The following is a 17,222-nucleotide window of genomic DNA, read 5'->3' as shown; positions in this document are numbered from 1 at the left end:
AGGGGAAATCAGGAATTGCTAAAATAGAATTTGGTGTCCAAACATCGTAATTTTTTTTCCCCTGTATCATTCCTGAGCAAGGTTTGAATAAACAGTTAACATCAATTTCTAGTGATGGAGACTGATTTCAGAGGTGGTAGATTCTGGTTTTGTGCTTCACAATAATGGCATCAGATATGCTTTTCCTGATGATTAGTCTACATTTGTTCTTGCTGAGCTAAAAAAGTGCTTTTCAATTTGTTAGCAGACACAAAAAGGAGTCTACTTTCTTACTGATTTAGAGATCACATATACTGGAAGAGAACTGTTATCCTTTAAGTTTTCCCTCTGCTTGATCCTGCAACACCTTCAGTCATTCCTTCTCTCCACGCTTAAAATGTCTTCTGGTCTCTGATCATTCCTATTGCTCTTCCTAATGTGCCCCCCTGGAGAGTTCTCCAGAAAGAGGAACTTTGTATTCAGATTTGTTTCTACAAGTTTACCTTAGGCGGTTCAGGCTTGAATGCTGGAGGTGGACTCGGTTCTCTAAGGATCTCCCTGCTACCAGCTTTTCTCAACTGAGTCCTTGGTTCTGGACTACATTTTTTTAAACTCTGTGAAAGAAAATAAAGAGATAAAATCACTGCAGTATCCAGTAATGCAATAATTTTTTTTCTCTCTCTGAAGTTCACTATTTTGGCAACAGTAACCAGGAGTCAAATGACTGTCAGCAACCTGACCACAATCACTGCAGATGTAATTGCAAAGTTCAAGATGATGAGACATCATCAGGAAATCTATAGAGTTAGGTAGAAAAGCAGAGCTATTATTATTTCTGCTCTACGCAATATAGCTCTAAAACACTATCAGAGGTAAGAAAAGGCTGCAGTTTAAAAAAACTCTCATTTTTAAGCCATACATATAGGGCTTTCAGAAAGTCCAAGGTACAGTCTTGTTGAAAATCCAACCATCTCACCTCCTCATGATGCACAGGTTCAGAGGACCGGCTAACAGATGAAATCCTTGGTTCGTCCAAGGGCTCATCAAGTTCATTGTCAGTGTATGCACCTCCTTCTCCATCTGTATCCTCTAGGTCACTGATCAGCCGACTGTCACAACTCAAATAGTCAGCACCCATTGCAGTAAGGTAAGACATACGATCATCTGCATCATCTTCCATGCCGTCCATCTAGAGGAAAGTCAGTTAGAATTAAGGAACAAAGACTAAATATATAAGAATTAAGAGTCTAGTTAGGTCTCAACATCATGCCAAACAACTCCTTAAGAATGCCTTTGCAGAACTGAAAGAAACTCTAATGTAGAATCATAAAGCAAAGTCCTGTAAAAGTTTATCCCTCCTCACCATTCTCCCCTAGCCGCAGCATTAGTGATGAAAGCTCCAAAGTACAACAGAAAGAACAATAGTAAGTAATTTTTTGTTACCAAGAAAGACATGAACTGACTACTTGTCTAACCTATCCAGCATTGGCAAACAAAATTTCCAACAATTTTTACTGGTAAGAGATATCTTGAGACATCTGTATAGCTTAGTACAGTATGGACTGACTGCTTACCTTTCCTTCTGATACCCATACTGCTTCTCCTTGCTGTTGCTGAATTGTATCTTTCAGACTGCCATACCAGCTATCATTGGCTGAATTCAAATTAATGGTGGCTGTAAAAATTGAAGGAAAAAGTATATATACACAGCAAATGCAATGTGATCCTTTATCCAGTCTTTGCTGTTTAACACCTTTTGTTTTAATTATGTGAGAATGTTAAACAGCCATTTCATTTAGATCATCGACAGAAGCATGGTATTTTTATTTCCTTGCTCGTCCATTCCCCAAGCTTATTAAATCACTTACCTTTTAATGACAGTATGCCGATTCACAATTTCTTTTATATTAGAATTTGGCAGAACAAGGAACTTTGAAAAAAGTCAAAGAAGGGATTGCTCATGACCATACCTTCACACCCTTTTAGTTCCAGCCTGCATGAGTTAATACGCAGAGCAGTAAGTGGACTCAAGACTCACAGTCACATCCACTACTCTCTTGGTAAGCAGGTTAAACACACATTCTTCCTTACCTGTAAAGAGGTGGGAACAAGTTTTCTTCAGTTTGTTTGCTTGCTCATAAAGTTTTCTTGAGCTCTTGTTAGATGTGGAACATAGCCTTTGTCTCATGGTTTTCACACCCTGCTTACTGTCTGGGTTAAAGAAGAGCACAATTGGAAACCACTGGGTATAATTTAGCAGGTCCACTGCTTTAGGAGTCACATCCAACAGAGCATGTTTATCCTGTTAACAAGAAAGCCCAGTCAGTGTGCTGCTTGTGGGGAACAGAGAAGGTGGTTGGAACATGGCATCCTAGGAAAACCAGGATGTTTTTGTCCAAGTAAGACCACAACTTGTTGGATTTTCTCCCATAGTTATATCACATTCAGAAGTCACAGCAGGCAGCCTTTTCCTTTCAGCTCCACTTTTGTGAACAGCTTTTGCCTGAATGTCCACATTCTTATATTAACTAACTCTCATGTTAAGTAAAATGCATTTACTCCACTTTTTTTTTTTTTAAAAATAGGTAATGAAAGTTAACTAGCTTTTCTCTCTACCTGCCCCTATCACAGCTTCCACTACCACAACTATTCTGGGTGCTACCTGTGAGCTTTTGTCTACACTAACTAGCTGAGGCAAATCTCACTTTTTTCCTTTAATATGTTCCTTCTTAGCTGCTTCTAGTGCAAAGATGAATGGGATTTTCAAACGTGTGCTTCAGTGGGACCTCAGCTCTGAACAGACTTCTGTGTGACATTCTAACCCTTCTGGCATCAATGTTATTGGGCTTAGGGCAATAAGCTGTGGAGTACATTCTTTTTGCCTAAGATTTTTAGGCTTCTTTATTACCACCTATTTACTTGATCTCTAAACAGTATTAATAAAAAGAGTCAATGCAGTCTTAATAGATGCCACTTAGCTATCATAGTCACTTCCTGTTCAGTTCAATAGTAGTAACTCTGAAGCAATCTAAAATGCTAAGTTTCTGAAGACAGTAAGAGCAAGTAGAGCACTGCATGACAGTAAAGCCTCCGTGGCAAATTCAGAAAGCATATAATATAACTCAGATGCCCCTCTGTTCGTATTTAGAATGGACTAAGGAAGGAGAATTTAATTTCTAATATCAGGTTCACCCTCCCACTTGGAGGAAGCTATCAAAATTATAAAAATTGTTGTTGAACAATTTCAAAACAATTCTATCATTAAGCCAAGTTTGCTTATTGCAGAAATAGATGCAGTGAAGATTCGAAGACTCTGCAAGTTTTAGGAGCAAATAAATCAAACAATGTGCCTTTGAGTGTAAGCAATTTTCACAGAGAAATACTCTACCTGCTCAATGATTTGCCTCACAGTGTTCAAGCGCACTACCCCAGTTGACTTCTCTGAACCTGCGTCTCTGGGTTCTGTCTCTGCAAAGACAACATTTTAACTTACCTAGAGTGGCTGGGCAGCTGTGATTATTAAGTTACCCATTCTCTCAGTTAAGGATGATAAGGAAGCTAGGACGACAACTTACTTGCTGTCTGGTACAGATGAGGTAAATCATTTGACAACTTCTCCATAGCGACATCTGCAATAGGGCCAAATATCACCACAGGTCTCTTAAAACCAGCTGAAAGAAAAATATTTGGAGAAAAGATAAGTCTGATATGACTGGTTTTACATATAAGTGAAGTGGCAGAGGCAAGATCCTCAATTACTATGCAAGGTTATGAATAAGTTGAAGATACTAAAATATATTTTAAAAATTGTATTTCTCAAAAGTTTGTGCAACAGCATAACTCATACAGAAAGCTATTTTTATCAGCTGAGAAAGCAAAAGAGATTGTTTTAATTTAACAGCTTCCCTATTCCTTCTAGTGAAGATGTATTGAGAGGATTCTACATTCTGAAAACATACAGCAGATCTTCAGTAATCTTTCCATCCAGCAAACAGGATGAACCTTTACCCAGTGGGTTTTGTGTGAATAAAGATACAAATGCTAAACCAGCTGCAGGGCAGCTTGAAGAAGCAAAGAAATGCAAAATTATGTTACGCTTCTGTCGTGCAAACACAGTCCTCATAAGTTAATGGGGGTATACCATTCTACTGCTCAGTCTTCATCTTGACATCTATGAGCTCCTTTAAAAAACTTTTTACCGTTTGTTTTGTTCCCCAATACTGTCATGTGCGAATACCCAGAAAATTATCTTGACTTGCTCAACACCACTAGTAATATAGCTAGTTTAGAGTCACAGAGATGAACCACATCAACCTTGACTACATTTGGACAATCTGTTGAAAATACTTCGATTTTATTTGCTCTCAAGGTAATGTTAATGTGGTGTTTATGTGCAAGCTAAAGACTGTGATTGATCTCAGGCATATGGATTGTACTTTCAAAGCTAGCCAAGGGAAAGCTTAGGGAACAAGAAAACCCTGCTTGTCTCTTCCTTTTTCATTTCATTCCAAACCTTGGAATTGGCACATGTAATTTGGAGGCAAAGAACAGCAGCAGTTTAAAAACATAAAAAACTTTTTTCTTAGAGCAATTAATAGCATCCAGAAATTTGCATTCTGAGAAAAATGCCATCCCTTCCTGTTACTCAAATTTAACATTGAACCCAAGTTGTTCGAAATCACTTACTTAGCTGACCAAACATTTGGACGCTAAACCAGCCAGCAATAAATGGGCAGCTGGCTCACAGCAGTCTTACTTACCCTCACGCAACTGAACTCGCTCATAAGCTGGGAATTTTGTGCTCACAGATATAATAGCTGTCAGATCTTCACGACTCTTCCTCAGATTCTTTTTCACTCCAGAACGCTGGCCACGTGTTCTCCAGAAATCTGCCCTATCGCTTGAGCCATCTTTTTGGGCATTTTGAACACTGGCCATCTGCTCAGCTCTGACAGAGAAAGCAGAGAGTTCATTTGTACAGAACTAATCAAACAGGGCAAAGGCTCTTTCACTGAAGAACAATGGATTTTGAATTTGTAACAGGTAATTTGCCAGACAGACAGCCATGAGTGGACGAAAGAATAGAGAAATCCAGTTTTTTTTGCGTTGGAGCAAACACAGTGTCAGAACGATGTTCTGACTCTCCACAGCTACAAGACTGATGGGCAGGAATGAGTCCTCAGGTCTTAAACCGGTAACTTACACAAGCACAGATAAAGGAATGCAACTGCAAAGAGGTGGTGAGAGCGCAACTGAGAACTGAAGGCCTAAGAAATTACTGTCACTGTTCTTTTCTCCATTAGGCCTTGTAAGTTAAGTCACTACAGCATAAAAACACAGGCTGGTTTGGTCAGATCAATTAACAGAGAGGACAGAATGTAATAACCAGGAAAGAGGCAGAGGAGTCACATAAGAAGCGTATTTCAGGAACTTCTGTACAATGCAATTGTGAGCCTTCTTCCTCCATCATAAAATCAAAACCATGTTCAAGAACTTAAAAGCTACAGTCTAAAAATACCCTGATTTTTTTGCTGATGAATTTTAATACTTTTACTGATTGTGCACGTTTGAACACTTATTATTACCTCACATGAGTTTTCACTAGGAAAGGATATTTAAGCAAAAAATATTGCTGTGGTTCACTCAGTATTTCACACAAAAATAAGGACTACAGCTACCAAGAAACATTAGCCTTGGAATAAACCCTTGAAACATTTTCTGTAAGGATATACAAAAGAAATTCAAGCACTGAAGTTCTTTTAAAAGATTAATCATCAGAGTATTCTTGCACACACATTCATGAGCTTCCTAAGGTGTAGGGTTTTTTCGTTGTGGTTTTTTTTTTTTTGTTTGGTTGGGGACAGTGAGGGGGCGGGGGGAAGGAGAGGGGGGAAAAGGCAAAAAAAGGCAAAAATAGGACCCTCCACCCATTTTCTAGAAAAGGAACTGAAGCAGCTAGTGGTCAAAGCTACGTTGATTGCTGAGACAGGAGCTCTAGGTCTGCATTGAAAATACCTGATCTAGTATGTAGGTCACACCATTCTCTCTCATCCTCTGCTCACATAATGCCATGGTTCTAAAATCTAGTTTAACAGCCACAATCGTTGTGAAAGTAAAGACAAAACAATTTATTCATTCTTGTAAGGGGAAAAAAAAGGAAGAAAGGTATGACATATGAAGCAAAAATCATTTGGGAAAAAAAAAATCTTACTTCTAACAATAGGTAGGAAGACAGGATGCCACCTTACCTGCTCTTATTTGGAATGAGGCCCTTTTCCAGTTCATTCCCAATTCTCACGGCCAGCCAGTTTCCAAGCTTGCCATCATACAGTGTATCAACTACTCTAAAGATCTCCCCTCTGGTGAATGCTAAGCTCTGTGGTGACTCTTTTTCACACTCAAAGTGGCTCCTGATGAAGAATGAATCTCCTCTGCCACAGGCCATGATGTCTCTGTACACTAAAACAAGAACCCCTTTTTAGTTCACATTTTTTTACATTTGAAAGAAAGATTAAGCTGTCATTCTAGAGAATAGTTTTGAAATTCTTCTCCTCCGCTGAAAAAAATGCAAAAAACCAGCCTTCACATCCATTGGCCTACACACACATTATCAAGAGTGTTCTAAACTTGTACACGTACAGCCCTTACAGCTCTGAGGGAAGGAGCTACTTGCACCTTCCCAAAGCAAAAGGCAGCTATGGTACTTCAATATTACAGCAGGCTGTGTCTCCGACAAGAAAGCAAGAGGCTTTGCTTGTTCCTTAACTGTTCATCTATAAACCTGTCCATGTGCTGCTGTCTGACTGAATCCCTTACGACTGCCAAGGCACAGCAGAAAATGAATGCTAACAGCAGATCTTGGGCCAGCTGCCACAGACAGAAAAGCAGAAGGAACAAGTACTGCATTGCCACTCTTCAGGATTAAGAAGAGATGCTATTTGATAATAATGAAAGAGATGGAGAAGTGCTCTGAAAAATACATCACACATGCACATCTATGTGACCCTCATGGTATGGAATACAGCTATCTTCTAAACTACTGAAAAGGAGGGTAACTAAAATGCTATCAAGAATAAGCACAAGAGAGATTATTTGTGGCTTTGCTGACAAAACAGAGCTTAAAAGTTTCATGGATATACATACATCTTATTCAAAGCACCTACCTTCATATTTGCTTTGAGCCAAAATTGTCACTGTTTCACCTTTGGGGATTTCTAAGAGATACAAAACAGCATCTTCCCGAACAATGCCTCTGAAGTCTTGAGTGTTTACCTATGTACCAAAAAAAAAAAAATTAAAAAAAAAAAAAATCAACACATGAAAAATCAACAATAAAAGGAATAACCAAAGATTTTTGTTTCATCTAAAAAGTCTTAAGGAATATTTTATTCAAGCCATTAACAGTAATCTTTCTGAAATAACAACATCCTGCAATTGCACTGCTAGATTGTTTCTTCTATTTTAACAGGCTCCAAAAGGCCTTGAAAATCAACAGAAAAGAGGCAGAAAAAAAAAATTACATTAGCCTCCTATTTGAAGGAAAATAGAAAAAAAGGAGAATGTAAAAGGACAAAATGCTGGAGAAAGATGAAAGAAGAAAAATATGCTGGCCTCATTTTTTCCCTCCTCCAAGACTAGGAAGAAGCATTGTCCAGAAAATTTATACTCCCATCTTGGGGCATTTTTCTTGATTAGTATTTCCCCTACCCCTTCCACAGAATCTGAAACAAACTAAAGGTTGATATACAATTCTCCTTCAAAAACTCATTTCAGTAAGATCCCTCCACCACACATACACACTTCCAAAGCAATACCTTGACTTTCTAAGATCATAATTTCTTCCATATTTCCACTAAGAAGAAAACAAAAAAAAACAAAAGTGATTTGCATTTCAGGGATACATACTTACACTCATACCTTAAGAATCTGATCTCCTTCCTGCAGTCCCTCTTGATCAGCTGAGGTGCCTTCTTGAATTCCAGCAATAAATATCCCTACATCATTTCCACCAGCCAGTCGTAGACCCACGCTGTCCCCTTTCTTGAATCTCACCATTTTTGTATTAGGACTACAAGATTTACAGGCAGAAAAAGGAAGTAAGGCCAGATGTTAGGCATATGACAATAACAGGTTGTCAAGAGAAAAAAATTGCAATCCTTTCAACAAAATCATATTAATAATAGGCCATATTTACCCAGGTAACTCTTCAGTGAGGGAAGGAAGCAGAAAATTTGCATTTTTCATAGTGGAAACTGAACTAGGAAGAGTGACTAAGTGGCATACACAGACTTGACAGAGCAGGAAAACAAATCCCTGTTTTTGAAGTACCAAAATAGTCCCTTACCTATTGGATCCTCTCCCAGATGACCAGCCAGGTTTTTTGTGACAACAGCCTGAGTTGTAAGTAATCATACTCATTGTTTTTCCCTCTATACGCTTGAGAACTGTCACATGAATTAAATTTATACCTATTTTCTTTGCAGTTTAACATGTTTGTTAGACAGAAGTCTTCAAGTTTTCTTGTAATGAGAAGTATTTCCAAGAATACTCTACTGGGATGTTAACAATCAGTCCTTTCATATTGCAGTGGGAGAGGCTACTGGACTAGGTTCAGCTTTTTTGCTGTCAGAAAAGCTGTATGCCTGAGTGACCTTCCAACACAGAGGACAGTACTTATCTGTCAACCTTTTCCAGTAATACCCTAAGCCTGTATTATAAATTCCCCTTCACCAAAATAATCACTTGATTAATTTGCACATCAATGATAACATATGCAGAGTCCAAACCAGAAAGGATCTGAGAAGAGAATCCACTTGAGAAAATACTCCAAGCTACAGAATATCTTCAAAAACTTATCTTTAGGCTTCTCCTTACAATCTCAGTGCTCCTCTCCCTTCAATTTCTGTATTTGGAAACTCTCAAAAGAAAACACGTAAGTTGATTTCCTATTAATACAGCTTGCAACTTTTAGTATCTTAATTGTTAAAGAATCAACAGTACCAGGTTCCATTTGACCACTTACAAAAATAATTACAGAAACTCCCCACAAAAATAAACCTTGGAAGCAGTATTTTGTTCATTTCTAAGCAGAGACTAGAACTGCAATACGGAATGCACAGGCTTGAATTTGAAGAGATGAGACAGATTTCTGTACACAAGTTTCCAGCTTATACAGAGACGTAAGTTTGGCCTTGTCTTGCAACAAGCTTGTTTACAAATTAAACAGAGGACATTCTCTTTGTATCTTAATATTGCAGGGAAGGGGAGGGTTGTCTTTTGTGTACATATAAAATGATAGAAGAGGTGTCAAATACATTTCCATAGAATTACACAGGTTAGATGGCCCTCTGCTCAAAGCTGGTTGTTCAGGGCCTTGACCAGTTATGTTTTTGAATATCTCTGGTGGTGGAAATGCCACAATCTACAAGGGAAAGCTGTTCCAGTGGCTAACCACCCTCATAATAAAAAGTTTTCTTCTTTATATCAAATCGGAATATCCTATGTCCCAGCTTGTGTCCTTTGCTCTTCCTCCTACTACTGTAGACCCCTCTGAGAGGAGTATGGCTCTGTTTTCTCTACACCCACTACCAATTAGATCGTTGCAGACAGCAATAAGACGTCCCTTCAGTCCTCTCTTCTCCAGGCTTAACAAACCCAGTTTTCTCGGTCTTTTCTCATATGTCATATACTGCAGCCACTGACTCCCTAGACTTGCTCCAGTGTGTCAATGTCTTTCTTGTCCTGGGGAGCCCCAAAATGGACATAGTACTCCAAATACTATCTCAAAGTGCCAAATAGAGCAGAATAAAAATATAAAAATATACCACTGAGTACATTCCCATGCAAGTCTAGAAGCATAGGGTGTTCTATACCTTCTATACAGGTAGAAGGCAAGTCTATACCTTCCAGGCAAATACTTCTAAAACTAAGTTTAACTCAAATACAGTCATTTAGAAGCCATGTCACCTCTTCTTGGCATTAAGCTATAAAGTGAGTATCACTCCAAATGAGTAAAAAACCCCAAAACCCATGCAACCAAGAACCAGGTACAGGTCACTGGAAGAATACTGAGTCCAAAAGAACACGGGAAGTGCCGCCTTACCCATAGATTGCTTCATCTTCGGGACTGGGTTTAAGAATCGTTCTTGTAACTGCTTTTGGTTGAGACACTGTATGTAAAAGTCAACAGAAGTTACTGAGCTATTAAAAAAGTTATAAATGGCAGCAATTTTTAGCTATCAGACAGCAATCAAACCCCTCCACGTCAAAGATTAATACAGATTTAAATGTAAAGCACCTCTTTGACTAGAACTGATTTACTTCTCTTTTTTTTTTAAATTCTTGAAAAAGAACAAAACGGTCAAGGGAGGGATAACTCTTTCAGGTGAGCCAGATCAGACTTCAGGAGTAGCTTCATTTGGCTGCTTAGGGCAATAGGCTACAGTAGATTCTCTAGGAGAGTACTTGCTTTTTGAGGTGGTAATTCTAATAAACAATTGCCTTCAAATCATCTCAGGTGTTTCTTCTCTCTCTGCACCACAAAGCAAAGACAGACCTCTTCTCTGTGTGTCAGGATGGGGTTGACATGAAGAGTATACTAGATATGTCAACATGATCGGGGAGTAGACATTCTGTGGCCAGGGGAAAAAAAGCAACCGAAAACTTCAAACTCTGACCTGCTGGGTCATCTTGGTACTTCAGTTCTTTGTTTGTGTCTACAACTGTAACAGCAGGAGTAGCAATGTCACCAGTTGATTTGAATGGTGTAGGCATTGCTCCCATCCTGGACAGCCTACTGGATGGATCATCTTTTGCACTAAAAGAAAGAAAAAGAAAAAAAAGTGTGGCGAAATCAGGTAAGAATGCCATGTATTTTAAGAATTTCTTTGACAAGCATTAGAAAAATGGACTAGAAAAGACCATTTCTTACTTTGCTTTCTCTTTCAGCTTTTCATTGGATGAATGCAAATCTGGATCAGAATGATGTAATCTGTCATCTTGAGGGGAGAATGATCTGTTTGAATCTATTTCAGAAATGTCTGTAAATAGAGCAGCAAATCAAGAAATGCAGGATTTGTTTAAACTATCTGCACATCTGATCACCACAGTTACTTACAAGGCTTTCACATACAGGATATGCTGAACCTTTAAGCTAAAATATTTCAGGAAGGTTTCACACAACCTTTAGAAAACACGCTCACATCACACAACTACTTTGAGCATACCATACACTCATTAACTAGTGTTAGCAGCCTTTTATTTGAGGTCTCACAGAGGTTCCCAAACAGAAGACCACCTTCACATTAACGGTCCTCACATCATTGCTTTTCAGTGACAAAAGAAACAAAGTAGCCCTCAGACTTGAACCATATGGCAGCCTTCATGGTAAAACCTACAAAAGTTGCACGCAGTATTCTGACATCAGAGAAGCAAATATCTTGCACTAAACAATGTAACATCCTGCTCCCTCAAACACCCAAAGCAAGATTATGTTGAGAGATACAGCTCATACACTGTGAGAAATCATTTGTACAGAATAGATACTGGAAATAGAAACCAGTTGTCCAGCGGGACTTAATTTCTTCTTGTCCTGACATTTTTTCCCTCCCATTGAATGCTGTCATGAATGTTAATGCCCTCAGAAGGAGAGACCAGTCCAATCCACTTGTTTTTAAAAGTCTTTTATTAAAGCAACTGACTTGCTTGTTCTGAGAAGTAAGATTGATTTCACCAGACCAACATTGCTTCTTCTATCTCTGCCCCTGCCCAAAATGTACTTATATGATTACTACAAAATTCTTCTTTCACCTAAATGAAATGAGTTTGATGCTTAATTGGCTATTACTTGGTTTTGTGTTGGTTATTTTGTTTGTATGTTTGTTGTGGTTTTTTTTTTTTAAAAAAGAACTTACTACCACTCTACCGCAGCCAAACACCATAAGCTCCATTCTGACCGCGTACAGAGTCCAGAACTTTTTATCCACATGAAACCTCACCATCCATTTCTGAGTCACTGTCGTTCAATGAAGGAATGTTGAGCAGTGTCTGCTTTCTGTCCCTGAGGACAACCAGCTGGAGCTTCCCCCGTGACTTCTCAATCAATTTTCGGGCATCAGCTAAAGACATGTTCTCTGTCACTGTACCATTGATCTGGACGTAAAAAGGCAACAATAATACTACAAGTAAACAAACAAGCCCATACTATGCTCAAGTTAAACTTGACTATAACATAACTTACTCCAGAGTAACCACTATAACAAGTGGTTAACTGCTAAACTGCTAGCAGTATAACTAGTACAGACCTTGAGAATGATATCCCCTTCATGAAGGTTGCCATCTTTGGTTGCTAAGCCAGTATGGGTCATTTCTTTTATGAAGATCTGACTTCCAAGCCGGAGACCATATTCTGGAATCAGGGAAATAATCCACTGTAGCTTAGAAGATGAGTGAGGATGCATTGTTTTAAAACTACACAGTGTACTTGCAGCATACCCCCTTACACCACGAGAAAAGAAAGAAGAAAAAAATGCGGACCTCGTAAACCCACTTAAGCCTAGGCTAACTCTCCTATTTCTGCGCTGTCGCCACAGTAAGAACAAACAGCAGTCCACATCACAGATGGATGATTAGTCTGTACTTTCAACAGCAAAACAATGCCTTCGTTCTGGAGGTACTTATTAACATGCTAGACTAGGCTCTCTATCATATTTTGCATGGCGTAGAGAGGGAAAAGGGTCAAAAAGCGCTAACAGAAGAGCTGTTTTTTTTACCAGTTGCTGCATGCTGACCCTGTCCTATCTGAGCCCACTAAGTGTCTCAGTTGTTTCAGGCAAGGGATTTTTTTCCTTTCCCTCCCCCCTTTCTCGCTTTGATCCAAGTTACTTGGATCAGTATATTTGCTACTTAAAAAGAAAGGCAACACACTTAAAACACACACATCCTAGAACAACAGAAAAAGAAAGGAACAGCTATCTGCTTTAAAAAATCACATTAGAGCAAGCCTGCAGAATATCCATATAGACGGCAGAAATTATTATGGAATTAGCTACATATAAAACTTAACAAAGACACTTTAAATTTCTCCTTATTTGTGTACCTATCTGCATTATCTTTACAAGTGGAAACATTATATGCAGGGGAAGAAGAGGAAGGAGGGAAAGGGGTCCTTGCCAGAATGAAAAAAGAGGTTAGCTCCTGCACACAAAGCTTACATGAGCAGAAAATTCTTACAAATCACAACAGGGCAGATTAGGAAAAAACAATCCACAAAACCCCCACAAACAAACACCCCCCCCCCAAAAAAAAAACCAAACAGAAAAGAATGCACAACCTAATCTCAGATATGCTTTATAGCACAAGAGTCTTTTATTTCACAGCACACAAAAGATGAGGCTTTTGGCTTTCATTTACACACTCCAATACTCAGCAAGGAAAGGCTGTTTCAGCTGTTGCTATTCTTTACTCCACTCTGAAGTATTCAGAACGAAACAATCCTTGGAACTAATTTAATTATACTGAAGGGGAGAAGTAAGTGCACTATTAAAGGCAGAGTCTACTCTTCACCCTTTGTAGCTGACTCTTTTGTAGATCTGCCAAGTGTAATCTAAATCACGATCAGATCCATGTTTCCCACCAGAACCAGAAGAATTTGGCAGAGAAAATGGAAAACCAAAGGACACATAGCTTGAAAAGACTGAAACGATGTGGGTGAACAGTTCTTTGTTCAAAGGTAGAGTTCAAGGTGCTGTGGGAAAAAGCACCCCAAACCAGCCAGGAAGAATGAAAGAACAACTTAAAAGATCAGTTAGAAAACTCAACGTTTAACCTATAAAACCAGAGAATATTCAGCTCCTCTCCCTCCCCCACAAAAATAACACTCTGTATTAGAAGTCAATTCTTCTCCTCCCCTACTATACCTACCTTCATTATGTCTGCCTTTTGTTAAGAGAACACTGATCGGTCCATTCTGATCCTGCGGTCCTAGGTACTCGTGTTGATGTATTTCAGGCGAAGGACTTCGGGAACGAGGCCTGTCCCGACTTCGACTCCTCACTTCCATCCCATATCTAGGATCAGGCTGAGATCTGTGACTATAAGTGGGTGGGCTGTAGTCTCCTCTGTAGTCCCGTTCATAGCCACCATCCCTGTCAATGCTCCTTCCCCTGCTCCGATCTCTTCTATAGTCTCGATCCAAGCTCCTGTCAACGCTCCTACCACGACTTCGATCACGGCTGTAGCTGCATTCCCTATCACGGTCTCTGCTTCGGTTACGCCCTCTGTCTTGTTCATCTCTATAGCTCTGATCCAGGCTGTTTCCCCAGCTTTGGCTGCGCCCTCCATTACCACTATGCCAGCTTCTGTCGCTATAGCCACTTTGAGCACTTTTGCCATCAAATTCTGCATGGTCATCCATTACATCTAAAGCTCTATCCTCATAGTCGAGGGAGGGGCTTCTCTTCAATGCCACAGCCTGCACTCTCCTTGGCCTTTTCACTACCTGTTCAGTGCAATACGAAACAAACGAAAAAAAAGCCCTCCAATAGTCAGAATGTGAAATTCAACAGGTGAATATTCTTCACACTTCAAACAGAAGTTGGGGGGGAAGAAAAAAAAAGAGCAATATTCTATTTATAGAACAACCAGTAAATTAGATTATTTAGATGTGCAGAAGAAATACTTACTAATTGGAGGATAAAGAATAGTAGGAGAATTTAGGAAAAAAAAAAAATCAGATTAGCAACCACATTCTTTTAACCTCTGTAAGAGTGTGAGTAACGAATACTTTTTTTCTTTTTCTAGATGACTTCTAAAAAATGCGACAAGCCCCCCAAAGAGAGAATTGTAGATGCCTCTCTCAACTAATGAAAGCCAATCTGGACAGCAAATTCTTGGACAAGGTCTGTGTATGCAGGATATCATTTGCCTCTCATAATTTTCGTTTTTTCCAACTACCACTCATTATTCAGTAAAATTAAAGATTGAGGACATACATTTTATTCCCAGTTTTTCAACAGGATAACTTTGTGACACCATTTGTTTCACCTGTAGAAACTATGTCTTTGCTTTGGTTTTATTTAATTTGCACATTCTATTGGGCAAAGGCTTGCTTTGCTTCATGCATTTATAGTACAATTCATAGAAAAAAACCAAAATCTTGACTGGTTACTCAGGTACATACCACTGTAGAGTGAATACATTTGTAATTTACTTACAATGGTGGCTACTTTTCCACTTTTCCTAAGCTGTTGGACTGCAAAAGAATGTGGAACATTTTCCATCGGGGTCCCATTAACTATGACCACTCGGTCATTTTCTCTGGAAGAGGGGGAAGGGGAAAAGGGGGAGGAGGGGTGAGCAAAAAGAAAAAAGAAAGCATTTAAGACGAGTCTTCATGAAAACACTGGAACAAAATTTCTTTTTTTCAGGGGGAACCTATAGATTTCATTCACATTAACAGGGCGTTTTGCTTAAAAACTGTGAGCATTAGCTCAGCCAATCACTGATTACCGTACCATTTTCTGCTACTGCTAGATAGAAGAAATCTGTAGTACCCATTATTTTCTCTTCACTGTCATCAAGTGAAATCACAATCTTCTTTTTAAATAAGAAGATTACATACTTTAAGCCTCTTTGTAAGGCACTTTCTGTAACTCCTGAATGATTTTTGTGCCTCTTTTCATACCCGTCCAATTCCTCTTACTGAATGAGTATGCCCGAACAGCACACTATATTCCAGTATCAGTTTCATCCGGGCTTTATGTGAGAGTTAAAATAGCTCTCGTCACAGTCCATACATCCAAAGACGGTATCAAACTTAATGTTGTAACACTACGTTAAGAGCTCCCATCTATACCTGCTCACTCAGCCCTAAAAAGGATTGCAGGATTGTAGTCTCCCCACACTCTGAAGGTTAGGCCTATATTCCTTGGTTTGTTGGAGGAACGGCTTTGCATTCAGCTTTCTTCGGAACACGTTTTGTCTGAATGTGCCCAAATTGCTTGGTATTGCCTTGTCATCATCAATTTACCTAGACTCTTACATAAATTGTGGACATGATTTTATTCCCAAATCACAGGTGGTTATGGAACAGGATGGATGATAGTGGTTTTATGCAGGGACCACTGCTATAAAATGAAGGTTTTGTACGTTATGTTGAAAGGTTTTGTACGTTTAAGTTACCTGCTTCACAATAATCCTTTTATCCACTAAGTACTCCCACGTCAGCCTTTTCATTACCTCACCGAAAATTAATATGTGGCAAAATGGCCAGAAATTACTCTTGTGAATTACTATTACTGTCCAACTTCGGCATTCTTCCAAATTGTCTAGTCCTCACCAGGTATTCCAAGTCAAAGGATGAAAAACTGGTCAGCAGTGGGCTAGAAACTGTTTATCTCAGCCTACAGATTTAAAATTACCTGTCCATCATGGATGCTGCCCCACCAAGGATGATGTTTCCAGGAGGACTACAGAAACACTTTATTTCCGTATTTTTTTCTTTCAAATATAAAATAAATATCTAGCAAACACTTTTGTTTTTCTTTCTTCCCCCATTATTGCTCCTGACACCTTAGGAGTGAAGACCCTTCTTGGGGCTGACTTAAGCCATTCTCTTGAAAACTAATGATTGATCACTAAATGTGTTTCCTGGAGGAACAACAGGGAGTATGTTTTAAAATACTAAGTATTTCTATTGTTTCTTTAAAAGAAATGCAATCTTAAGAGAAACATACTTAACTATAAAAGCTTTTCAACACCACTGAAATTTGATTTCTTACAAAATAGCAAATAAAAACACCTCCAAGTGGAGTCTGGGGTTTTTTGTTGTTTGTTTTTTTTTTTTTTTTTCTTTTTCATTTAAAACAGACATCTAGGTTTTCAAGAGGGTATCAAATCTTGAGCGGATTAAATCTCCAGGATTTCAACCAATCCTGTCTGAAGGTTTTACATATTCTACAGCCATGCCCCTCAAAATATCCCAGACAGAGAAATAAGAAATTGCTTACTGAAGTAATCCATCTGCTGGACCACCTGGGAGAACATCTGAAATGACTATCGATGTTTCACCATTTTCAAAATGAGGGTTATCTCTGCCACCAGAAACTGCAATCCCAAATCCTCGTTTTGAATCCTTTACAACAAAAACAAATACAACAAAACTCAATTCCATCATAGGAATTTTGAGACGGAGAAGGAAGAGTAACGTGAATGTTCCTGTGATGGCACTCTACCTAGATATTAAC

The 17,222-nt window shown here is 38.9% G+C and overlaps 1 protein-coding gene across 7 annotated transcripts in view; it reads right to left on the bottom strand.

The window, feature by feature from the left end:
• Positions 1 to 17,222, bottom strand: part of TJP2 (tight junction protein 2) — an 86,563-nt gene that overhangs the window by 4,817 nt on the left and 64,524 nt on the right. For all 7 annotated transcript variants that reach the window (XM_075137883.1, XM_075137882.1, XM_075137879.1 and 4 more), the window contains 18 exons: positions 16,986 to 17,110; positions 15,192 to 15,294; positions 13,900 to 14,476; positions 12,282 to 12,385; positions 11,976 to 12,129; positions 10,910 to 11,018; positions 10,656 to 10,795; positions 10,082 to 10,148; positions 7,897 to 8,047; positions 7,143 to 7,251; positions 6,228 to 6,438; positions 4,740 to 4,927; positions 3,555 to 3,650; positions 3,368 to 3,447; positions 2,071 to 2,281; positions 1,554 to 1,654; positions 956 to 1,168; positions 483 to 593 (listed from right to left, as the gene is read on the bottom strand). In XM_075137883.1, the coding sequence (XP_074993984.1) occupies positions 483 to 593; positions 956 to 1,168; positions 1,554 to 1,654; positions 2,071 to 2,281; positions 3,368 to 3,447; positions 3,555 to 3,650; positions 4,740 to 4,927; positions 6,228 to 6,438; positions 7,143 to 7,251; positions 7,897 to 8,047; positions 10,082 to 10,148; positions 10,656 to 10,795; positions 10,910 to 11,018; positions 11,976 to 12,129; positions 12,282 to 12,385; positions 13,900 to 14,476; positions 15,192 to 15,294; positions 16,986 to 17,110 (2,850 nt within the window). The remainder of the gene's footprint in view (positions 1 to 482; positions 594 to 955; positions 1,169 to 1,553; positions 1,655 to 2,070; positions 2,282 to 3,367; positions 3,448 to 3,554; positions 3,651 to 4,739; positions 4,928 to 6,227; positions 6,439 to 7,142; positions 7,252 to 7,896; positions 8,048 to 10,081; positions 10,149 to 10,655; positions 10,796 to 10,909; positions 11,019 to 11,975; positions 12,130 to 12,281; positions 12,386 to 13,899; positions 14,477 to 15,191; positions 15,295 to 16,985; positions 17,111 to 17,222) is intronic.

The sequence above is a fragment of the Calonectris borealis genome, chromosome Z, assembly GCF_964195595.1.
Source record: "Calonectris borealis chromosome Z, bCalBor7.hap1.2, whole genome shotgun sequence".
In the NCBI taxonomy this organism is placed as follows: Eukaryota; Metazoa; Chordata; class Aves; order Procellariiformes; family Procellariidae; genus Calonectris; species Calonectris borealis.
This window is presented reverse-complemented; position numbering and strand designations above follow the sequence as displayed.